This window comes from Rousettus aegyptiacus, unplaced genomic scaffold (assembly GCF_014176215.1).
Source record: "Rousettus aegyptiacus isolate mRouAeg1 unplaced genomic scaffold, mRouAeg1.p scaffold_m13_p_9, whole genome shotgun sequence".
In the NCBI taxonomy this organism is placed as follows: Eukaryota; Metazoa; Chordata; class Mammalia; order Chiroptera; family Pteropodidae; genus Rousettus; species Rousettus aegyptiacus.
This window is the reverse complement of record NW_023416312.1, coordinates 33485959-33510747: the sequence shown is the minus strand read 5'-3', so window position 1 is coordinate 33510747 and position 24789 is coordinate 33485959. Positions and strand designations below refer to the sequence as shown.

At 44.6% G+C, this 24789-nt stretch overlaps 1 protein-coding gene across 5 annotated transcripts in view; it reads left to right on the top strand.

Moving 5' to 3' along the window:
* The first annotated feature begins 5560 nt into the window (after nt 1-5560).
* Nucleotides 5561-24789, top strand: part of KDM5C (lysine demethylase 5C) — a 30952-nt gene continuing 11723 nt past the window's right edge. For 2 of the 5 annotated variants that reach the window (XM_036226422.1, XM_016132497.2), the window contains exons 1-12: nt 5561-6255; nt 10077-10154; nt 12717-12839; nt 13150-13320; nt 13809-13940; nt 14644-14767; nt 14879-15060; nt 16077-16235; nt 17965-18084; nt 18216-18374; nt 18998-19179; nt 19264-19426. In XM_036226422.1, the coding sequence (XP_036082315.1) occupies nt 6106-6255; nt 10077-10154; nt 12717-12839; nt 13150-13320; nt 13809-13940; nt 14644-14767; nt 14879-15060; nt 16077-16235; nt 17965-18084; nt 18216-18374; nt 18998-19179; nt 19264-19426 (1743 nt within the window). In that variant the 5' untranslated portion in view covers nt 5561-6105. Of the gene's footprint in view, nt 6256-10076; nt 10155-12716; nt 12840-13149; nt 13321-13805; nt 13941-14643; nt 14768-14878; nt 15061-16076; nt 16236-17964; nt 18085-18215; nt 18375-18997; nt 19180-19263; nt 19427-24789 lie in introns of all 5 variants that reach the window. The other 3 variants (XM_016132498.2, XM_016132496.2, XM_036226423.1) reach the window with 2 other exon arrangements.

The following is a 24789-nucleotide window of genomic DNA, read 5'->3' as shown; positions in this document are numbered from 1 at the left end:
GCTGTACTGCCTTTGGTCACTCCCCCTTCTCCCACCTTCAGCTTGATACTGGTTTTGTCTTCCCAAAGCTCAGTTTTAGCACTTAAGTCCTAGCTCAGTCACAGACTTGACTGTGTTGCCTTTGGCAGGTTACCTAGCCCCTAAGAGCTTAGTCTTTTCCTCTGTAAAATAGGGATAATAATCTTGCAGGGAAATTGTTAATAGATGCATGTGAAATGTCTACCTTCTACCAGACACACAGTGAGCTGTTTTCAACCACCTACAGAAACAAGTGCAAACTCCTTGTCTTGACATTAGATGTTTTATATACCATGTGGCCCCAGCTGATCTCTGTAGTCTTAACTCATTCTTTGCCCACACTTTGGTCATCCACTCACTGTTCCCTGAAAAGGCTTATGTGTAATTTCCAAACTCAGTACAGTTGACCCTTGAACAACATGGGTTTAAACTGCACAGGCCCCTTTATATGCAGATATCCACATTGTTTCAAGCATCAACTGTATTTTAACTGTGCCTTCCCCTCTGCCAGACGTGCTGTTCCCCAACATCCCTGGTGAAGATTTTCTCACTTTTGTGAGATGGGGTTAAAAGACTCATCCCTCATAGAATGTGCCCTCATGTCATTTTCTACCTTCCCCACCAGGCTATACATAGCTCAAGAGCGACACTGGTTTGAATCATCTCTGTCCAGAGCATTGCCCAGCACAGTGCTTGGTACAGCACAGATGACACTGAAATTTGGCTGATTTGAATGAATAGTTCTTTCTAAGCTAAATCTTAGAGTAAGTTATCTTTGGTTGATTTATTGATTGATGCACCTGTATACCAAGCGTATGGGCCCCTCTGGGACCTTCTCATGCTTCCCTTAGCTCTTTCCAGTGTTCTCCTACTCTCTCTTCATCATTACAGTCCCAGCACTGGGCTGTCCCTGCCCCACCTTCCCCCTCTCACCAACCAGACTGTAGAGGGGTAGTTTAGCTCCTCACCTCTCCATTTTTTTGAGGACCTGAAAATAAGAAGCCCATTGGCTGTTTTCATGTCAAAGGTTCTACTGCCAGTCTCTTTAGGGATGAGGATGGGGAGGGGCAACACACAACAAAGGACAAAGGTCCTGGAATCTCACAAAATTCTTATCTTTGTCCTAGACCAGTGCTGTCCAATAGGTCTTTCTGTGATGGTGGAAATGTCCTGTAACTATGCTGTCAAATACGGCAACCCCTATCCACATGTGGCTACTCGAAATGTGGCTAGTGATACTGAGGAACCGAATTTTTACATTTAAATGTAAATAGCCACATGTGGTAGTGGCTAACATATTGGGTAGTGCAGGACAAGACCTTCAGTAATGGACAACCTGGTGGGAATATGTCAATACAATATAATCAATACAGGCCTGGGAGAAAACACACAGCATGCATGAGAGCACAAAGAAGGAGAAAACCCAGCTTGGAGTGGGATGGGGTGGGTGGGTCAGGGAAGGGTTTCTGGAACTTCCCCTTTCACTGAGTCTTGAAAGGTGAGTGGGAATTAGCCTGGTAAAGAAAGACATTTATCAGAGGGAGCAGCATATGAAAAGGCGTGAGGTGTGCAAGTCTGCAATGTGTTTGTGGAATAATGAAAAAGGAACTGGAGAGGGCAGCCTGGGAGTGACGGCAAGGAGGTGGGCAGTCCATGTATCCTCATTCCTCTGTTGCCCTAGGTTTTCTCTCTAAGGCCTCAGTAGGAGCTAAAGTAAGATCAGGTGATACATTGGGCTATATAGTGTCTCCACTGTAAAGTTACTATTTTTCCCTTTGTAATTAATGAGTATCTTATGGAGAGACGCACTTGAAATAGTGTAAATATCCTGTTACTCCTCAAACTTCCACCCACCAGTTTTAGCATCACTGATAATTCTCCAGGTAGCAAAATGGTGATTTTCAAATGTCATCATTCTTTTGACATGAATTAGCTGACTTTCCAGTGTAAGGGAGAGCTTTTTCTTCTCACACATTTATTTGTTTATATCCTCATGGACTCATGGTTGTTTATTTTATTCAATGGGCTATAACACATTCATATCATTCTTTATTTTGACATTCCAAATGCTGCAGATTTGACCATCCAGAGGCCCTCTAAGCTGGCTCCTGTCTCCTTCTGGCAGGTCTCCATCTTTCTTTGAGCACTTCCTTGTTTTCTGGCATCACAAGATGCTCCAGGCGCATCTTGTACTTTCCTTGCTCTAGCCCTGGAATCAGCCATTTTTTCCAAGAAGCCCTGGTTCTTTTTGATTGAGAATGACACTTAGGAGCCAAGATTTAGGCACTAGGTGTTACAGCTGCTTTAAGAGTTTGCTTTTTTATTTGAAAAAATTTGAACATCTACTGATGATTTTCTAATTCATTTAATGAAGAGCTTTCCCTTTCCCTCATTTTATTTATTTATATCAGTGTGGAGTTATGGATTTTTATTTTATTCAATGAGTTATAATCCACTACTATCATAAATCATTTGGAATTATTATTTTGAATATATCTTTTTATCATTATATGTATTAAGCACATAATATATATCTACATTTCTCTCTATATACATATACATACATATATATACATATACATATAATCTCCATGAGTTCACACAGATACTTTGGTACCTTGAGGAGGCTCTTTTAATAATCCAGGCTAGAGATAGTAAATGGCTCCCACAGGGAGTAGAAGATTAGAAAATGACATGGGAGGAGGAAATGGATTCCAGGGCTCTTTAGGAGTCAGAACTCACTACTTATACCTACTTCAGAACTGGATGGGACCCTATTTTACAAATCAAAAAAGTGAGGCGCAAAGTCACACTTATCCAGTTCATACAGAAAACATGGATGGGGTGAGTGTGGTCAAGAGCCCAGCTGAGCCTTCCAATCACTGCTCTGCACCAGCTCCCAGTCCACAGTGAGCTCCCTGATGCTTCCCAATTCTTAACCCTGCAGTGCCCTGACTCAAGTTTGTCCTCAGCAAGATCCAAACTTGGAAAAGGAACTCGTTTCCTGAGCACTTTACTGTGTGTGTGTGTGTGTGTGGTGGTGGTGGTGGGGCACCATCTGAGACTTTTACAGGCAGAATTATATGGCAGTCAGACCTTAGGTTGAATTCTGGCTCTGCCACTTACTATCCATGTGACTTGGGTAAGTTTATACTTCTCAGAGCTTCAGTCTCCTCATCTGTAAAACACATATAACAATACCTATTTAATAGCACCTGGCCCTTGACGAATGGAAGTCATCATTATCTCTAATCTTCATAACTACCCTGTGAAGAAGGAATTATAGCAGCTCATTGGATAAATGAGAAAATCAAGGCTCAGGGAGATGAGGTACTTGGCAGATCTCAGTGGGTGAATGTCAGCTTCAAGGGACCACGTCTGTCTTGGTCACCATTACATTCCTAGGGCCCAGAAAAATACCTGGTACATAGTAGGAATTTAATAAATATTTCTGAATGAATGAATGGGATCTGACTGGCTTCAAAGACTCTGCAATTTCCATTTGCACTTCCAGGACCATTGGGGGATGTCTGGGTTAAGGACCTCAGAAAAGGCTATGGGAAGCCTAGGCTGAGCTGAGACCCTGTGTACAGTGGGCAAGTTTTTCAATGTTTCTGGAACATGTTTCCTCATCTACAGAATGAGTAAATTGACCTACACCTTTCCCAAAATCATTGCAAAGATTAAGGGAAATAATTGGTATGAAAGAGCTATGTGGACTGTTTAATGCTTACACATGTGAGAAGCTAGGGATTTTACTGTTATTAGCATCACCTTGCCTAGCTTTATTTCTCATTCGGACAGTTCAGTTGGGTCATTTACCTGTGTTTCTGGTAGAGAGGAGCCGAGGTTTCCCCTGACACCTAGAAAACTAGAAAGGAGATGTCACTTACTATTTGTATTACTTGAGACAAGTTTTTTTCACAAGCCAAGTATTGATAAAGATTCCAAACATTGAAGGTAACATAAGAATTCAGGTGATGAAAATATGAAATCACTAGGCACAAAGCCTGGTACAAAAGAGCTTCTTAATGACATCTGACATATTGGTTGCTGACTCTCAAGAATAAAAATAAGTTAACATATACTGAGGGTCTTCTGTGTGGCAGGTACTGTACAGCAGCCTTGCAAAGTAGGTATTATCATTCTTCATTTGTTTCAGAAGTTGGGACTTGCCCAAGGTCACATAATTAGAAAATGGAAGAGCTGGTAGGACTAGAAATCAGGCCTGTCTGAGCCCAGCGCGTGGGCATCCTACCAGTGTGCCCTGCTCCTGCCAGATAAGCTGTCCTTAGCTCAGTCCTGAAGCAGGCAGGATGATGTACCTAACTGTGATTAGGAACAATTAACTGAACAAAGGAATGACACTCTCTACCCCCTTCAAACAAATTTGAGCATATAGCAGATGTTTAATATACACAGACAATGCTTTCAAAGAGTGCATATTATTTACTAAGGCTACTCAAAAATATACTTTCCTTTTTCTACTGTTTACTCAACATTAATTTACTGCTTACCATGCCAAGTGTTAAGGATGTATAAGGCCACATGGTCCGTGCCTTAAGGAATTTAGTCTGATGGGGAAACACAAAATAAGCACTTAATCAGCATGTACACAAGTACTCTCATATGTGCACAGCAGGTGTTCAAACTGTATGCTATAGACCCACAACCACTGAATAATATAGATGATCCTCAAATGTATTAGATGCCTGATGTATGGGCAAAGTACTGGTTTGATAATCCAAGTAGTTGCGATAAACCTATTCGGAAACTGCTCAACAAACATGTACACAATAGGAGTAGCTGTACACATAGTAGGTACTCAAATGCACATGACAGGGCTATACACAATAAATACAATCTATATACACAGATATTTGATAAGTACACTGTAGACTCACAAATGGGCAAAGTCATACGATAGGCACTGATAGGTGATAAATACGCTGTTGCTAAAGATTCAATCGTTAAAATATATATTTAGGCTTATTTTGTAGGACTATGTGCCACAAATATGCACATAATAAAAGTGCATACAGAAAAGTTTAAAGTGTTCATTAAAATGCTGACTGGCAATGACTTTGGGGGTTAAGAATGAAAGCCCCATCTCTGAGAGGCCTCTACGTGTAACCTTGGAGAAAATAAATATTTTCTTCCTTCCCTGGGACCCAGGATTCTAAAAATTCATAATCTCCGTGGAGTGAGCAGCCTCCTGCCTTCCTTCTTTCAAAATCCCAGAAGTGTCAGAACCTAGAGCTGGGAGCTCCTTACGTCACCCCTAACCTGCCGGCTAGCAGAAGGGGCCGCTAGCTCTCAGGCACCAGAAGCCGCCTTTTGTCACCACACCGGAAAGAACCGGGAGGAGAGAATGTTGGGGCGGGGCTCCCGCCAGGGTTGAGGTCATCGGGTGCGGGGGTGGGGGGGCGGTGCCAGTTTCGTCCTACCGCCCACAGACGCCTGCTCGTCTTCCGGTCTGTCTCCAAAACGCGCATGCGCACCACTGGCCTTTAAACGTGCACCGCTGGTCCATCCGGAAAAAGGATCCGGCATTTTAATTACAGTTTTGCTCCTCCGCCACTGAGGCGGACTACTTGCTCTCAGTCTGGAGCTACTTTTGAGTTCCCGCTTCCAATTAGGGAACCCACGCCTGCCGATTCTGCTCTGTTCTCACGGGATGAAGGCTTCTTAGGGCTTGGCCTCACGCAAGATATATGAGGCTCGGAGGAACACTCCGCGGAAGGATCCGGTTTGTTGTGGTGAGGGGAGTGGGGGACGCTGACAAACCAAGATGGCGGCGGCAGCGATGAAGGCCGCGGCGGTTGGGAGGTAACTGTGGTGGCAAAGGCTGCAGGTGCTGGGGGGCAGCGTCAGAGTTCGAAAGGAACAGAGCAGGACGAAGAGGCGGTAGCGGCAGCGGCAGCCTGTGCCTCTGAGAGCGCGACAGCCATCACGCCCCCCTGGCCCTCGGCGGGCGGCGGTCGCCCCGCTTAGGGCCTAGTCGCCGAGCAGTGCCTCGGTTTCATACAGTGGCGTCCGCCATGAGTCCTTAAGGGCGGTCTGAGCCCTCCAGTCCTAGGGCCCACCATGGAGCCGGGGTCTGACGACTTTCTACCGCCGCCGGAATGCCCGGTGTTCGAACCTAGCTGGGCGGAGTTCCGAGACCCTCTTGGCTACATCGCGAAAATCAGGCCCATCGCCGAGAAGTCGGGCATTTGCAAGATCCGCCCACCCGCGGTAAGGCCCGGGGCCGGTGGTCGCCGGCGGCGAGGCCGGGGATTAGGAACTAGGGTAGCCGGCGGGGGAGTCTGGGGCGGAGGGCACCTCGAGATGTGGGGGAAATGGGGTGGCTGGGACCGTTGTGGCTGTGGCGCGGGGTCAGAGAAAGGGTGTTGGGCCAGGGGTCCTCGTGATGTGAGACCCCCAAGTGACCTGGGCTCAGAGATCCACCCCGACTTCCACCTCGCATTTCCGAATCACTCCTGGTAAGAGTCCAGACCTGGATACCTAGTGGGTCGGGGAGAGCTCACAGAGAGGCACCCGCACACTCTTAGTTACCCCGGACCATCCAGGTCAAGGCTGCTCTAAATAAGGCCATTCTCCCATCCGCTGTCATCACTTAAGTCAAACGGTGCCTTTTAGTGGAAAGATCACAGCCCTGAAAGTAGACAGACCTGAGTTTAAAAGGCCACTCTGCAGCTTCCCAGTTGTGTGACCTTGGACAAGTAGCATAATCTCTCCGTGCCTCTGAAATGGGTCCCAGGAATGTTTATTTCAAAAATTGGATTAGATTAGGTAGCGTCTATGTGTAGTAGGCACTAGATAAGTGGTAATTACAGTGACTGCGAAGGTGTTTGATGTGGTCATTGGTTTGCTTCTATGTGAATTGACTCATATTTACTCACACCCTGTCTGGCCAATCCATCTATGATAATATGCTGGCCTGGTAGATCACTCAGGAAATCAGTGTCACAGGGAATGCTCTATTTGGCTCCCTTGAGAGGGATTCAGGAAATTGTCCCCTTCTTTTCCTAGTCGAAGGCAGTATCTGGGTCTTTACTGCACATCACCCCTCCCAAGACTTGACTTCTGTGGAGAGGCTTAGACCAGTCACCTTGGTGAGGGGTATGAGTCCTTCTCAGAGGATTTTTACTCTGCCCTGTCCCAGGATGTAGCAGATCCAAGAAGATAGGGTATTCTTGAATTCCCAGAAACAGAAAGGAGCTATGGAAGTCTGCCTCCTTTGGAACACTTGATTCCCAGAGGTCAGTGACAAAGGGCATATCTTTGCTCCTAGGCCTGGCTTCAGGCCAGGAGAAGGCCCCCAAGGGCTAGGATAGGCTGGCATGGAGAAGAAATGATATGTGTATTCAGTCACCACTTGGGATTACAAGGGCAGGAATTGAGTTTGTCTGGAACAGGGTGTTTTTGAGTTGGTGTCTCTGGCTGAAACAGAATGGGAAACCTCACTGCCACCTGAGGAGGGCACCGCAGGCCTTCTTATTCAACTTGGTGCTTTCTGGTGCTCTGCCACAGATCTAGGCAGGTTTCAAATGGATCCTCTGGGAGGTGTTGGGTAAGCTAATTTCTTCCTTGTTGGAGCCTGGCCACAGATCTCTGAGGTATCCCTGTCCATGGTAAGGGAGTGGTAGTGGGTAATGAGAGGTCAGGAAGGCTAGCAGAAAGGAAGAGCTGGAGTCCTGGGCAGCCTCAAGGAGGCAGTATCTGACAAAGGAGGTAGTTGAGGCCTGAATTTCTGTTTTTCTATCTCGGGTTTATCTGGGCAGGCTGGCCTTGTACAGATGTTTTTACCTTTCCTTGGGGGACCAGGAAGGGGAAAAATGACATCTCCCTAATGTGTGTGACATGCAGGAGGCCGTCCTTTGTTATGCTTCTCTACCTCAACAGTGTGCTTCTCTTTAATCAGGAGACATGGCTGTCTGGTTTTGTTCTGTTTTTGTTTGTTTGTTTGTTCTTGTTTTTGTTTTTGTTTTTGTTTTTCCTTCCTCCTGTAGGGCTGCCCCTTGGCCGCCTTTAGGTAGCCAGGCCTTCTGGCTAGAATTCGAAGCACTCACCCAAGTCGTGCTTGGTTCCAGGGTGGGAACCTCTGTATGGGTGGGTGCTTGGAAATAGAGGTTTGCCTGAGGAAGGGCAATTTGGGTTCTGAATTGCTAGACAGGCGACTGCTATTCTTGGGGAAGGATGGGTGGGAGGAGAGTGTTGGTACCCTGGAGTAGACCCCAAGGGAGCTTGCAAGGACCTTGCTTCCTCCATCAGGTAGCCAACCTTTTTAGCACCATCCTGATAGTACTGATGTACTGAGTGTTCGGCATACAGTAATGTAGGACTTGAAGGCAGCATGAGGGAGCACACAGGTTCCAGGTAGAGCTGGGTAAGAAGGTTTGCTGCACCTTCCCCAGCTATCTGTTATACCCACAGCTCCTCCTGCTCTAGGATTCCGGTTCTGCCATTTCCTGTCAGGTTGCTTAATGTTGCAGTTGTTCTTATCTAGAACTTGATTCAGCAGGAAAGAGGGGTGCCTGGAATTTGGGATTTGAGAGCACCTTTCTACCTAGGTTACCTGCACTGAGGGGAATGCCCTACTAATAGGAGGCAAGAGGGCATGAGAAGCTTGTCTGGGCTTGAGCTATAACATTTTAGTCTTTCTTATTTTTTTGCCCCTGCTTCACCGAGCCCCAGGTGTTTGCTCTCTCTTTGGGGGGTGGGGGAAGTATGTGTGGTTGCAAGTTTGAGTTCTCTGGCCTTTTTCTAAAAATGTGCATGCAAATTTTAGGCCAACAGCTTTTTCTTTTCTTTTACTGTCTCCCCCCACCCCACCCCCCATGCATGTATGAACATTGATAGCCTGGTGTAGTGCAAAGAGCCTTGGACTGGCAGTCAGAAGACATGGGTTCTAATCTTGGCTCTACCACTAACAACATGCAGTTTTGGAGAAATCACATTTATTCTTTGGGCCTCACTTTCCCCATTTGTAAAATGAGGGCATTAGTCTAGGTTATTGTGGGTTCTTTTCACCACCCCAGCAGGAGTCAGGGCTCTGGGGAGGGGAGGACTGCATGAGAGGAGAGGTTTTGGGGAGGGGGCTCTCCATAGCCACCTTTTGGGCAGGACACAACAAAGTCCAACTTGGCAGGGCAGAGTCTTCCCTCAGACCTCCCTTTCTTTCCCACCATAGTTGAGCATCCCAGCACTTACACCCTTCCACTCCCACCAGCTGAGCTTCCTCCCCTCCCTCTTCCTCTGCCGGGCAGGTGTTTGAGAGAGGGCCCACAGGAGACTTATAGACTATGTTAATGATGCAGATTCTTCTTCCTATTCCTTGCTTTTTCCTGCATTGTCTATCTCTGGTCCTTTAAACTGAGATAATAGACATTAAAGGCCCAGATTTTTAAATCCTGCCAGAATCAGAGCTGAGCTACCCTACATGTGTATTGGGTGGTGGGATCATCTTTAGATGTCAAGTCTTAATGATGGCACCCTTTGAATAATATTTGCATTTGAAAACTAGTTCAGTTTTCCATATTGGTCTTATGAGCAAACCAAGGCAAACATTCATATTCTCACCTTACAGATGAGAAAACAGGTTCAGGAAAGTAAAATCCCATAGCTTGTAAGTAGTGGAGCTAGAATATGAACCCAGGTCTTCTGTGTGCTTTCGAGTACTTCCAGACTGTGTGTCCGACAGTACATGCCTAGGAGATGCAGGGTTAATGTGGGTGTAGGGAAAGTTTGGGGTCAGCTGTTTTGGGGCTCATCTCTCTATTTCCTGAAGTCCTAGCACTTTACCGTTGAGGGGTACTTGGGAGGAGTTTCCCAGGGCTTGTGCATGCGGCACTGGGTATGTACTTGAGGAGCTGCTAAGGCCCTGCTGTGAGTTCTGTGTGTGGTACAGTAGGTTGGATATTTGCCAGGTTGAAAGGTCTGGGGAGGCTAGAGGTTTGGGAAGGTGGGAATGGGGTGCTGAACTGCTTTTGGTGTTCTCTGGCCTTGCACTATGCTGGAATAACCCAACTCTCTTTCCCCTCTGTACTTCTCAGGACTGGCAGCCACCCTTTGCTGTAGAAGTGGACAACTTCAGATTTACTCCCCGAATCCAGAGGCTGAATGAACTAGAGGTGAGAAGATTAACAGCTGGCGGTGGGGTTGGGAGAATGGATACCTGAACTCTGACCCCTCTTCCCTCATACCTTCTTTGGCTAAGGTACACTACTGACTAGGCCTTTATTCTGCCTTCTGTGAAGTTGCATGGAGGAAGCTTTAGGGCTCTGAATATAACCAAGAGCGGGGGGCATTTAGCATTTCTGATGTGGTAGCCCAAAGGCTGGGGCTGTCTCTTTCCCACAAAGGTTTGCTACTTCTAAAGCTCCCCTGTCAACTAATCTACCCTGCCTGGCTCAATAAAAGAGAAGTGTAGGGCTGGCTTTGAGGCCCTTTCTTGCTTAGCCAGGTGAGTGTGGCCTCATTATCCAATTCATCCACAGCCCTGTGCTTCCTGCATTCTTTCCATGGTGTTTGGCGAGGTGGATGGGTGGGTCTATGTGGAGGCTGGAATTGTTACAGAGGGTCAGGCAGGTAGACTTTTCCTTCTCCCTTTTGTTCCGTACAGGAAGTCCAGGCCCTGTGCATAGGTAGGTGAGTTTTTTCCATTGAGGGCTTGAGAATGTCCAGGGGTAATGAGAATGGGTACCCTGAAGCCAGTTCCAGATAAGATCCTGGAATTCCCCGTGGAAGATATAGGTTAGAAGTATGCTACCATTCCTCTCCCTCATTATTATGTATCCACAAGCTTTACTAGATGTTCTGGGGGACAGGGGGAGTGTTGGGTGCAGCCAAGTACCCATGACCTAAAAAAGCTTATTTGTCTTCTAGACCAGCAGTCCCTGACCTTTTTGGCACCTGGGACTGGTGCTTCTATGAAATTCTAATGCCCGATGATATGAGATGGAGCTGAGGCTGTTACGCTAGCGCTGGGGAGTGGCTGCAAATATAGATGAAACTGCTCACTCACCCACCGCTCACCTCCTGCTATGAGGCCTGGTTCCTAACAGGCCATAAACTAGTATCGGTCTATGGCCGGGGGTTGGGTACACCTGTTCTAGACCACAGTGCCTCAACCTTGGCACTGTTGACATGTTGGCCCAGATAATTTTTTGTCATGAAGGGCTGTCCTGTGTATTGCAGGATGTTCATCAGCATCTCTGGCTTCTACCCAATTTAATGCCAGTAGTACCCTTTTGTAGTTAGGTAACCAAAAATATCTCTAGGCATTGATGCATGTTCCTTGGGGGACAAAATTGCCCCTCATTGAGAATCACGGTCCTAGAGTCAGTCTAGGTGCTGTTCAGATGAGAGCAAAATCATCTCCCGTAGGGGTACAAGATCCTAGAGAAATAGATCTGAACAGATCTTTTGGGGTACAGCTAAGGCAAGGTATTGCCTAGTATGGGACAGGTTTTCTAGAAAGATGTGCTGCCTATTGAGGGGGGAGCAGGGATGAGGCCAAGTTTGGAACACTAACTTGTTGAGATGGAGTAGAATTCCTGGCCCCGTAGGGGTTCTCATAGCCAAGGAGCCATAGGTTGTTTCTTTCTACAAATAGACCTTAGTTTTCTTCATCTATGAAATAGAAAGATCTGTACCCATTCCCCCTAATAGGATCAGAGCAAGGTAGTGAATGCTAGCGACTTATTTAGTTCTCCCTAGAATCAGGCTCTCTCACCAGGGCGGGGTGATTATAGACCTGGGGCCTTGTGGATCCCTTCTTGGGTCACTGAGATTTTAGGGAAGCATGATACATGCTTTATTCATAGGATCCTTGGCCTGCATCAGGTCCTGGACCAGCCAGGTGCTAGTGCTGCTTTGGTACACCATCTCTTAGTTCTTTAGGCCTTTGGCTGCCATGGAACAAAGTTTCGTGGTGCAGAAGAAGAGGTGAATATGCTCTTTTGGAGCCTTCATTCTCTGAAACATGCCTAGAGCTTTAATAAAATTCTGGGGTTTCCAAAAGACCTTCATTATTCCTCTCGTAAGTCCACCTTTCTGGGGTAAGTGGACTGGACAGTTGTTTTATTTTCCTTTCATAATCAGAAAACAGGTCCAGAGAGCAAAACTGATTTGTTTTAGGCTATACAGCAAATCAGCAGAGGAAAAGCTGAAACTTGTTATTTGACATTCAGATATCTTTTTTAATTGATGAAATTTGACCTGTAATAATATTGCGTAAGTTATATAGCATATTACTTTGACACATTTATGTGTTGTAATATGATTGCCGATATAGCAATATATGTATATTCATGTACATACATACAGTACGTTCACGTTGTATGAGTATAGTCTAATATTCATTATACTGACATTCAGATCTCTTGAGACCTGCTGTGTGACTGAGGAAACAGAGGTTTTTTATAAAAGAGATGATACACATCCAGCCTTGTCAGGGAAATTGAGAAAGAGTGTATGTAAAGCTTTGGCTATTGTGACCCGACCCTTATCTACTAGAAGGTGGCCGAGATGAGAGAGAAGTGGGCTAAGCACTGCCTAGAGTTTGAGATCCAGTTCATTGGGAGAGGCCCTGGGTAGTGGACTGCTCTGTACCCTATCCCTTCCCCTATGATTAGGCCAGAAGACAGAGGTCAGGTGGAAGTGTCAGCCTCTTTGAACCATTTGTTTTTCAGGCCCAGACACGAGTGAAACTGAACTATTTGGACCAGATTGCCAAATTCTGGGAAATCCAGGGCTCCTCCTTAAAGATTCCCAATGTTGAACGGCGGATCTTAGACCTCTACAGCCTCAGCAAAGTAAGAACAGGTTTTTCTCAAACCCCTTCCTACCCCAGACCTTAATATCTTTGTTACTTTGGGGGCTCCCTTGGTTTGAATAGTGGATCTCTCGGCTGCATTATACACTACAGCCTGGTAGCACACAAGCTGTCGTCAGTACTTCTGGGCATCTCTTGGCTACAATTTGAGTCTACGTGGTGGTGGTAGGAGGAGGGGGTAGCCCCCAGTCCAGTGATGGGCTAGTTGTCCTCATTGCCCTTCCTGTAGGCCTCCTCCATCAGGTACATACACACAGCGCATCCACATCCCTTCCTGCTTGTCCTTGCAGATCGTGGTGGAGGAAGGTGGCTATGAAGCCATCTGCAAGGACCGTCGGTGGGCCCGGGTGGCCCAGCGCCTCAACTACCCACCAGGCAAAAACATTGGCTCCCTGCTACGTTCCCACTATGAACGCATCGTTTACCCCTATGAGATGTACCAGTCTGGAGCCAACCTGGTGGTAAGGATGCCAGGCCGGAGTAAAAGGAGGCTTCAACACTTGCTCTTAATGAAACTAGAGACCTGGGAGCTAGACTCCACCCTTTTCTATTTGTGCTCATTCTCTTCTCACACTGCCCAGGGTCAGAGGTTCTGGAGTTACCTATAGGGTCAGCCTACTATCTGTTATGTGACAAGGTTTTAACTGGTAGAAAAATTCAGAGGAGGGCGAAATCTTTTGGACCGGAGAGGTCTTGGAAGAGATGGTATCTGATTTAGTTGGGGAGGTGGTTGGAAGGAGAAATGGCGTAGGCAAAGGCATGAAAAGAATTCCCAAAGTGTGTGCTGGTGTCAGTGGTAAAGATCAGTTGAGCAGGGCTTGCTGGTGTGGGTCAGGGAGGTGCAACCACAGCTTTGGTTCTACCGGGTAAAGGTAGAGGGAAGTCTTTGCCCTTTGTTGAGGGTTGGGGTCCTAAGTCCTGACCCTTAGCCCTCACTTGTTCCCAGCAGTGCAACACACGTCCATTCGATAATGAAGAAAAGGACAAGGAATACAAACCCCACAGCATCCCTCTTCGACAGTCTGTGCAGCCTTCCAAGTTCAACAGCTATGGCCGGCGGGCCAAGAGACTGCAACCTGATGTGAGTACTTACTTCCCTTCTTCTGACTTAGGGCTTTGCGGTGGAGAAAGTCCTCTTTCTCCTTCTGGCCAAGGTTCTTTTCCCTGTTCCACACTCCGTTTTCTCAGTTCTCTAGTTCTGAACAGTAGTATACCTCTCTGAATTCACTCCTTTTTACTCCACTCTCAGCTGAGCTTCTGAGCTAGGTCTTGACCTGATGTACAGTATCTTTTTTATGTTTGTCTTTCTTTCCTGACTCCCTCTGCTTATAGGTGTAGAACTGTTCTTTCTCCTTATACCTATAACTTAGCTTCAGGCAGAAGCTTATGTGCCAGGCATTCTTCTAGACACTGTCTCTGGGCTTACTAAAGCATGTAATTTAGCACATCATAGTAGTCACTGCCAGTTAGTAGTAGTGCCAAATCCTGTTAGATTTCTTTTTGTTGTTCCCCAACCCCCATGTAACTCTAACGTAGGAGTTAATTTTCACAATTTTACAGTTGGGAATATTGGGATCCTGTCTTAATCCATTTCCAAGAGAGGGCTGAGGAGGGACCTCATTTACCCTCAGTCTCCAAAAAGCAGCTCTGAATTCTTGCCCTGGCCTGCCCATGCCTCAGCCCCTGGCATAAGTTGAGGTGATATATAGTCTAACCTGTTGTTCTTTTAGGATGGGGCAGTTTTCCTCAGGTAGCATTCTTGATTCATTTCCCTTTTCTTCTAGCCTGAACCCACAGAGGAAGACATTGAAAAGAATCCAGAGCTGAAGAAGCTACAGATCTATGGGGCAGGCCCCAAAATGATGGGCCTGGGCCTCATGGCCAAGGATAAGACTCTGCGGAAGAAAGGTGAGTCCTGATAGGCTAGGGCAGTGTTAAGGATGGTCTCACCTGGGGGAAAGGAGTTGGGGCCCTGACTGTTCTAGACCTATACTTTATAGCTGTTCTGCTCTCTCCCAGATAAGGAAGGGCCTGAGTGTCCCCCCACCGTGGTGGTGAAGGAGGATTCAGGTGGGGATGTGAAGGTGGAGTCAGCCTCACCCAGGACCTTCCTGGAGAGCAAGGAGGAGCTGAGTCACAGCCCAGAGCCCTGCACCAAGATGACCATGAGGCTGCGGAGGAACCACAGCAATGCCCAGTTTGTAAGGACCCAGCCCTGACTTCCTATTGCTCTGCTTCTCATCTTTTCAAGGAGCATTTCCCAAGCATGGCACTGGACCAGGTTGCATTAAGCAGAAAAGTGGGCCTGGTGGGCCCTGCCCTCAGGTAGCTCACTTAATTGGGGAAACAAGGCCAAGTCACATGGAACAAAGAACAAGAAAGGGTGATCAAGTACTGTCAACATGAAGTGCTGGAAGGGTCCAGAGAAGGAGACTCCCTCTCCATTGCTTCAGGATAAAGGCTAAGCTCCTCATTACCATGCATGATCCAGTCCCTGCTGACCTCTAGCCTCATTCCCCAGCACTGCCCACCTCACTCCTCTGCTATAGCCACACTGAACTACTTGTAGGTATGTTTGTTTTTTTCCCTGAGATGCGCCATGTTCTTTTTTTTCTCATCCTTTGCACATGCTGTTTTTTTCTGCCTAGAAGAATTTCCCCTTGTGCTTTGCCCCATTGCAGTTTACTTTCAGGTTTCGGTTTCAAGTGTTAATCTTTTCAGTGAAATCCTTCCCCAAGGCTGCCCCTCCTTATCTCTAGCAGATCTGAGTGCTTCCTTCTCTAGGCTCTCATAGTATCCTTTGAAACTGCCGCTATTGGCAGTTTCTACACTGCCCTTTAATTTTTATAAACGTGTCTGGAGTATTATATGCCTTTAGAAGGCAAATGCCATATCATCACTGTACCGCAGAGTCTAGCATACTGTTGAACACGTAAGTGTTCAGTGTTTATCGAATGAATAAAAATAGGATTCAAGATTGAATGATAAAGACTCTGTTCTTACACCTCTACCAGTTTATTTGGGGAGATAGTATGTGTGTGCATTTAAACTCCAGACCTAGTATAACTAGCCTGTACAGAGCTGTGAATGATCCAGCCAGCAAGCACTATAGTTGTCATAGAGAGCTCTGTGGACCTGGGTCCTTTCTGGAGGAGTCTGATTAATGAAGACTAGATGGGGCTTTGGTGGGTAAACTATTGCCTTCCTCCCCTGGCAGATCGAGTCATATGTATGCCGGATGTGTTCCCGCGGGGATGAGGACGACAAACTTCTGCTGTGTGATGGCTGTGATGACAACTACCACATCTTTTGCCTGCTGCCACCTCTCCCTGAGATTCCTAAGGGTGTCTGGCGGTGCCCAAAGTGTGTCATGGCGGTAAGGCCTTCTCAGCCCCAGTCCATGTCTACCTCATAGGGTATCTTATATTCCTTCATCTGGCCTTATTGAGAGCAGCCTCCTAGTCCAGCCAGTCTGATGTTTTGGGTCCCTGCGGTGGGGCTAGGCTGAGTAGGGCTTTGGGAAAAAGAGAAAGAGACTCAGCCTTTGCTTGTATACGCTGGGAGATCCCAGACCACCTGGGGAGGTGAGAGTCCTGATTAGACAGGTTGTATATGATAACGTATAATCAGATGCTAAATTGTATGTTGGAAACGCGGAGGTGTGAAAGTTCTGAAGAGAAGAAAGTGATTAAGATTAGGTGTCAGAATTGAAATTTGGAGGGCAGGACTATGAAGAAACAATTGTTCTTTTGATTTCCAAGTTTTCTATTTGGTTTTTTTTTTTTTTTAGAAAGTTTGGAAAATAGACAAATTACCTATCATCTTTCCACCTAGAGACAACCATTATTAGTTGTCTTCTCATCTTTTTTTGTTGTACATATAGAACTGTCTAACAAATTTGGGATCTTAATGTTTGTTTTCATTTGTTACTTTATAATCATTTTTCTAAATTATTAAATTTACTCATGGATATGATTTGTTTTTCTCATAGGAGGTCCATCATGCGGGTATAATATTTATTTTGTTGTTTTCCTTCTGTTATGATAATTGAATTGGTTTGCAGTTATGTAGACTTTACTAGAAGAGGGGGGCTAGTGTTCTAGGCTGGGGGATGGAGGGAATGCAGGAACAAGGGTATATGGAGAGGATGTACCTAGTGCAAGAGAGGCAGTAAGGAGAGCAGCTGAAACAGCAGTGAGGGCTAAGAGGCCTGGGAAGTCTGCCGGGTTCGTTCCATAAGCTTCCTAGGTTCATCCAAATTCTGGGTACTCATCTGTATTTCCCTCTAGGTTCCTGGAGAACAGATGTTGATAGTCACTTTTGCCTTATCTTAGGACTTCAGCTGTGGTTATAGAGACCAAGAATGCATGCTCACACATACACATGAGGAAAGAGGCCAGGGCAGTGCATAATGAATGGCTTTGGTAATGGTGGAGATTCCTTCGAGGAGGAGTTTAGATACCAGTGGTATCATAGAGAAGATGATCTGCTCTACTTGGCTTTCTAAGTGGTTGTGGGCCAGTGGACCAGATTGACATTTATTTTTCAGACATGAGCAGAGTGTGTGTCTGACTCTGGGGTATGTACAGTTCTTAACTAAAGCCATGGATGTAGCTACAAAGTGAGGTTGACCCACATCCAGTCATCTGAGACAGTTTCAAGAACAGGAATAGTGTAGCATATGGCACTGTAGAAGCTAGTGCCTTTGCCATCCACCAAGCTACTATAATATTCACTGCCATTTTCCCAAGCCTGTAGTTCCAGCTTCCCTAAGCACCCTGTAGAAACTCACATTTTAGCTTGGGAGAAAAAATGGTAGCAGAAGAGCATAGGATAGCAATTTCAGTCAGAGCCCATGGTTTAGATAGTAAAGTCTTAAAGGAAGAGAAGAGCAAAAGTATGGTAGCATACATGGGAATGAAAAGACTAATCTGAAGTTTTAGGAGAAAAAGGTGGAGCTATTAAATGAAGTCTGCCTCAGGAGCCTTGAGTGCTGATCTAGGGCTAGTCTCCTTCCCTGCTCCTACCCGTATTTCAGCTTCGCTTTTGAGGCTTCTCTGCCTCTTTGCCTCTGCCTTGGTGACATGTTCTCCTTTGGGTTTTAGGAGTGTAAACGCCCCCCTGAAGCCTTTGGCTTTGAGCAGGCTACCCGGGAATACACTCTGCAGAGCTTTGGCGAGATGGCCGACTCCTTTAAAGCTGATTACTTCAACATGCCCGTGCACGTAGGTGATGGAGGTCTGGGGTAGTGTCAGGGCTAGGGTCATAGGTGTTGGTGCCTAATAATCTTAGCTCTCCTGGGTCAATGGGGCGAGGATATGATGGGCCACAGTCATTCACTACTCCTGTTCCCCAGATGGTACCCACGGAACTCGTGGAGAAAGAGTTTTGGCGGCTGGTAAACAGCATTGAGGAAGACGTGACTGTTGAGTATGGGGCTGACATCCATTCCAAAGAATTTGGCAGCGGTTTCCCCGTCAGCGACAGTAAGCGGCACCTAACCCCTGAGGAGGAGGTAAGTGGATGATTCATGATTATATGTCAGCTGTGTGAGCTTAGGCAAGTCATTTAGTGTCTAAAAGATTCAGTGGCTCTGTAAGATACAGATTTTTATGCCTGCCTTTTGTGGTTGCTATGAGATTTAAATGAGATGATACATATATAATGAACACAGCCTAGTACTGGCATGTCATCTCCAACCATGAGACTGGCTCTTTCCTTGTTTGTAGAATGGGGATAGTGTCTATTTTATAAATTTGTTACAAGAAGTAAATGAGAATGTGTGTGAAATGCCTGGCAGGGTGCCTGGCTCATTCATAAGAAGTTCAGGGACTGGGCTGAAATGTGCAGGAAAAAATGAGGGCCCAGGTCTGCCTCAAGGGAAGGGTGCATTTTGGTCCAGAACAAGGGCTTTTGACTTGCAGGTCTTTTGGTCGCTGAGTATATCTATCAACCTCCCTGAAATTGAATTGAATTAAAATTTTGCGTGTATATATTTGGTGGAAAGAATACCTGTAATATTTCTTAGATGTTTCAAAAAGGTCTGTTACCTCAAAGTTAAGTAAGGTTCTTTGGGCTAAAGATCTCAGTTCCTTAGCATAATCCTCAACCCCTTTCTACAAATACTTGACCTGACAGGAGTATGCCACCAGTGGATGGAACCTCAATGTGATGCCAGTGTTGGAGCAGTCTGTATTGTGCCACATCAACGCAGATATCTCTGGCATGAAGGTGCCCTGGCTTTATGTGGGCATGGTCTTCTCAGCCTTTTGCTGGCATATTGAGGATCACTGGAGTTACTCCATTAACTACCTCCACTGGTGAGTTGGGGCTATGGGGAGCCAGGGTGAACTCTCAGGACCCCGGGTGTGACCATTCCATGTGTCCCCTTTCCACTTGGACAGGGGTGAGCCGAAGACTTGGTATGGGGTACCCTCACTTGCAGCAGAACATTTGGAGGAGGTGATGAAGAAGCTGACACCTGAGCTCTTTGATAGCCAGCCTGACCTCCTGCACCAACTTGTCACCCTCATGAACCCCAATACCCTCATGTCCCATGGCGTGCCGGTGAGTGCCCAAGAAACAGACAAGGGGTAGGAATGATTTAGTGATGCCCTTTGTGGTGGTGGTGGTGGTGATCATCTGCAATCTACCCCTGCCCCTTTTTCATTCTGTTCTATCCTGTTTAGGCTATCAGTTTCATGAGACTAATAACAACTCAAAATAGTAGTAGCTAGATAAACAATGTGATGGTGAGCCTTCTGGGCCATGTGTTTGAGGGCAACTCCTTAGGGATGGCTTCTCATCACATCTACATTCCAGCCAGTAGGAGAGGGAAATGAGGGAAGGATAGGTAAGACAAGTCTCCGTACTTTTAAGGACACACATTATTTCCATCCATCTTCTATAAGTCACAACTTAGTCACATGGTCACATTAGCTACAAGGAAAACTGATTTTTGTTCTGGATGATCACGTACCAGCTACAAATTGGAGGTTATGTTATTGTGAAAGAACGTGAGAGAGAGTTATTAGGACAACTAGCAGTCTGTCATACTTTAACTCTTCTTGGAGCAGTGGGCCAGTCTTTTTACTTATTTAACAGGTCGAAAGTTCAATGGTGGTAATTATTTTGCAGTATATAAGTATCAAATCAACATGTTTTACACCTTAAACTTAAAATATCTCAATAAAGCTGGGGGTGGGGGTGGTGACCAAAAAAAAAAAAAAGTGCCAATACCTTTTAACAGAAAAAAAGAGTTGAACCCAGGGTCCTGGCTTATACTACCCTCCTCTGTGGACTTCTCCTTCCCTATACAACATTTTGCTGAGTATGTGACATGACTTACGTAGAATGGCCTTTACATTCCTGGGAATTTCCAGCATTGACTAGCATCAGCTAGTTTTCTGGTATAAATCTTAAAACAGCCTGCCTGATTAACAGTCCTGTAGGAATAGGAATTAGTATGTCTACCATCTGTGCTTTGAGTCTTTTCTGTCCTCCTCATCCTCCCCACTCCCTTCCATCCTCCACCCTCACCCACATCTTGCCTGCTCTGCCATTTAGTCTAATGCATAGGACATCGTAGGCAGTCAGTACATGTTAAATTAATGTCTCCTAGAAAACCCCGGACATCTGTATGGTAGGGCTTTGGACTAGGTCGGTGTTTCTCACCCAAATTTCTTTTTGCCTTCACCTTGTTTTGATATACTACACACCTTGTGAATAATTTATACATTTATTATATTTATTATACAGTTTAGTGATATTTAACCAAGGATTGAGGTATCTAGGGAATTAGTGGAAGCATTCTACAACAGTGCAGGCAACTTTCCTCCACTCAGAGGTGAGGGTATCCTTTCCCCTCTCCACCTCACCCCATTTAAGAATTACTGGACTCGAGATGTCAAGATGATCAAGGGCCCTTCCTTCCAGTTCTTTTTATAAGTAGACATTGGGTCTGACTTTTCCTCAGACCTTGCCTACAATGTCAAGGAGAATTGTAAGAGTAGAGGATTCTTATTACAGACTCAGTTAAAATGTGTGTGTGTGTGTGTGTGTGTGTGCGCGCGCGCACGCGCACACACACACACACATACATATACAGCTGTTCTTAACCTCTTTTTAAAAAACTTTATGACACACTTTTAAACATGTGCTGTTTGTTTCCACCTCCACAGCATTTCTCTTGCTCGTGGCCCACCAGCTTCTCTGGCCAGTTGCTGCCTCACCCTGTCTGCCTTGCCCCTCCTATAGGTAGTTCCCAGCATCTCCAGGCTTTTTCGGACTTGGCAGAATCCCTCAGTCCAGAGCATCTGTGATTTTCATATTCTCATGCTGGCAGACTGAAGTTTACCCAGTTGGAGCTCCCCCAGAGCTATCTTTAGCCTGTCCCCCACCCCCACTTCCCCTTTGGTTTGGTTTGGAGAAGGCCATTTCTTTTTATAGATGTATAGCATAAGTATTATTTTCATTGTAAAAGAAACATGCCCCCTTTCCAAAAAAATGGAAATAGATTATCCCTATTTCCTTCCCATTTTATGTTTCCACCTGTTGTTTATCTTTGTAAATTTTGATAGCAATAATCACTGTGTGGGTTTTATAATCTCTTTTGTAAGTTTAATAATCTACAATGGCACTGTCCATTTTGGTAGCCATTATAGCCACATGTGGCTACTGAGCACTTGAAACATGGCTTGTTTCAGCTGAAGTGTGCTGAAAGGTAAAACACATGTTGGAGTTTGAGACAGTATAAAACAAATGATACAAAATGTTTCACTAACACTTTTATGTACCGATTACACATTGAAATGGTGATACTGTGGCTATATTAATTAAACATATTGAAATTAATTTCACTTGTGTTTTAATGTAGTTGCTAGAGAATTTTAAAGTGCATATGTGGCTGACATGAATTATATTGGACAGTGCTAGTCAAGCATGATTTTTGCTTTCTTACTATGAACTGTTTATAACCACCTTTTTAAAAATACCAAGCCTTTGAAAAAAAGCTTTATTGCCATATAACTTACATACCATAAAATTCACCCATTTTAAGTGTACAGTTCAGTTCGGATTTAAAGCATTGTCCTACTATCACCACAGTCCAATTTAGAACATTTCCATCACCTCCCAAAAATCCTTCATGCTCTTTTGTAGTCATTCTCCATTCTATCCCCTAGTCCCATGCAACCACTAATCTGCTTTCTGTCTCTAGAGATTTGCCTTTTGTAGGCAGTTCATATAAATGGAATAATATGTGGTCTGTTGTATCTGGCTTCTTTCACTTAGCATAATGTTTTCAAAGTTCATCTATGTTGTAGCCTGTATCAGAACTTAATTCCTTTTTGTGATGGAATAGTTTTCCATTGTATGGGTATGCCACATTTTGTTTATCCATTTATCAGCTGATGGACATTTGAGTCATTTTGTGATAGCTGCAGAATTGTGAGGAGAGCTTTTTAAAATTACTACATAGGAAACAGTAAAGTGACATTGCCAAAGTGAGGGTGTAGGTTGAGACAAAGAGTCAGGAGCATTAGGTTCTATTTCTGGCTCTGCTTCTTGAGATTTCTCTAGGACTCAGTCTTCACGTCTATAAAATTAAAGCTGGAACTAGATCATTCAGCAAATATTGCTAGAAATGTGTAGGGTCTCTGGTCAGCACCCTGAAGGTAAATAAACCAGTCTCTGCCTATAAGTATATGCAGATAGTGGAGGACAGAGGTAAGTAAACAAGCGGAATAAAATGTTAGAGATGCTAAAATAGAACAACAGACTGGGTCATTAGGTAGGGTGTAGGGGTGGTCAGGAAAGCATTTGTAGAAGTAGTGACTCTGGAAGGAAAGGTAAGAGTTTGCCTGTTGGGCCATGGCTTTATCATGTTGAATGGTGATTCAGGTGAAGACATCTCAGTAGATTTGCATTTTTTAGAAAACAATTCTAGTGGTTGCCAGTGCGATAAAATACAGGCAAGAGATGCCAATGTTGCCTCGAAGTAGCAATAAATTTGAGAAGAAGAAAATGTACTGAAGGTGGGGGTTGATCAATGACCCAAATAAATGCGCAGATGTATTCACAAATGGGAAGATTCAGTATCGTTAGGATGTTAATTCTCTCTACATTAATTTAGAATCCTACAGAAGAATCATTGGATTGAAGAGTATAAAAATTTTAGGTTTTTGTTTGTATTAGTAGCTTTGTTTTTCAAAGGGTAGACATTATTGGTCCCCTTACTGACACTATATCTATTTCACTGTGTCTTCATCATCTGTGCTGGGCAGCTAGAAATGTGACCCTCCCTTACTCAGCAAAAGACTGGAAATTTACTTTTGAAGAGATTAAATTAGAAGATCTCTGGATCAAGGTCTTCTAGGTACAGTTGAGGGTAGAGGTACAGTGAAAATAGTAAGATTCATCATTGTATACATACCAGATGCTAAGGTTCCCAGCCATCTCCCTCCACTTGGCTCTTAGAACACTGGTAGTCAGACCTTTTTCCTTAAGGCAAAATAATGAGTTTTCTCTGGGGAATCTGGTCCAAATGTAAAGAGTTTCTCAAACTAAATGGCTCAGCCAGATCACCCTACAGTGAAGCTCACAGTTGACAAACTTCATTTGTATACTCAGATTCCATTCATCTTTTTCATTTATTCTTAAATATAAGTAGACAGCCACAGATTAACACCCAACCAAGGAAACTCTAGAAAACAAAATAAAACCAAACAAGGAAAAAAACAACTTGGAAAACCAGCTTAGGCAGGGAGAAGTAAATTTTTGAAAGGAAAAGAAACCTCAGTATCTTCAGAGATGAGCATATATTGCAAACGTGAAATAAGAACAAGATACTATTTATAAAATAGAATGAGAACAAAAAAGAGCTCTTGGAAACTAAAGTTATAAGTTTAAAAGACGGATAGTTAAGGAAGGACATCTCCCAGAAAAATAGAATAAAGATGGAAAAAATGTAGAGAAAATTAGAGAATTTAAGAGGTTCAGTATTCAAATAGGAGTTCTGAGAAGAGAATGGATGAAAACTGAAAGGATCAAATCATTAATGAAATTATTCCAGAAAATTTCCCTGAACTGAAAGACAGTTTCTAGAATCAAAGGGCCTACCCAGTGCATGAATGAAAATAGATTCACAGCAAGGTACATGTGGTGGATTTTCATATCAACACCGGGACCAGAAAAAATTCTACAAGCTTCCTCAGAGAGAAAACAGGTTTAATTCAAAGCATTAGAAATCAGAATGGCTTCAGACTTTTCAAAAGCAACACTGGAATGTACAAGATTAGAGCCATGCCATCAAGTGATTTTCAACTTAGAATTCTATATGCAGTGAAATTGCCACGTGTAAGAGTAGAATAAAGACATTAAAAAAAAAAAAAAAGCTCTTTCCACCATTTCTCAGGAGGTTGTTGCACAGCAAAGGAATAAACCAAGAAAGGAAGACAAGGGACCTGGGAAACAGGTGATCTGTCACAAAACAGTGACGATCCAGGGAGGACAGATAGTCCTAATCAAAACAGATCATAAGGCTCCATGAGAGACAGAAATGTCAAAACTGATAGAGAGCAGAGCTGGACACTTGTCCAAAAGGTGAGGAATAAATTACTAATACATGCATAGAAGAGTAAGCAAATGGAGAAGTAGGAGGCTATTTTTAATGTCTAAAGGCATGTTATTTATTGTTAAGGTAAATGCCAAAATAGTAGAGGTAAAAGTGATTGGCTCTGGGGAGTGGAGAATGGCAGGACCTGCTGATTTTATTACAAATTTTGTAGAACCGTTTGGTTCTCAAAACTGCATATATGACTGAAAAATAATTATTAATGAAAAAACTTTGGCCAGCTTAATGAAAAGTGAGACTTTAAATTTTTGTAAAAATTACTAGGGAAGTTGAAATATTTTGGTGTATGCGTTTCCTA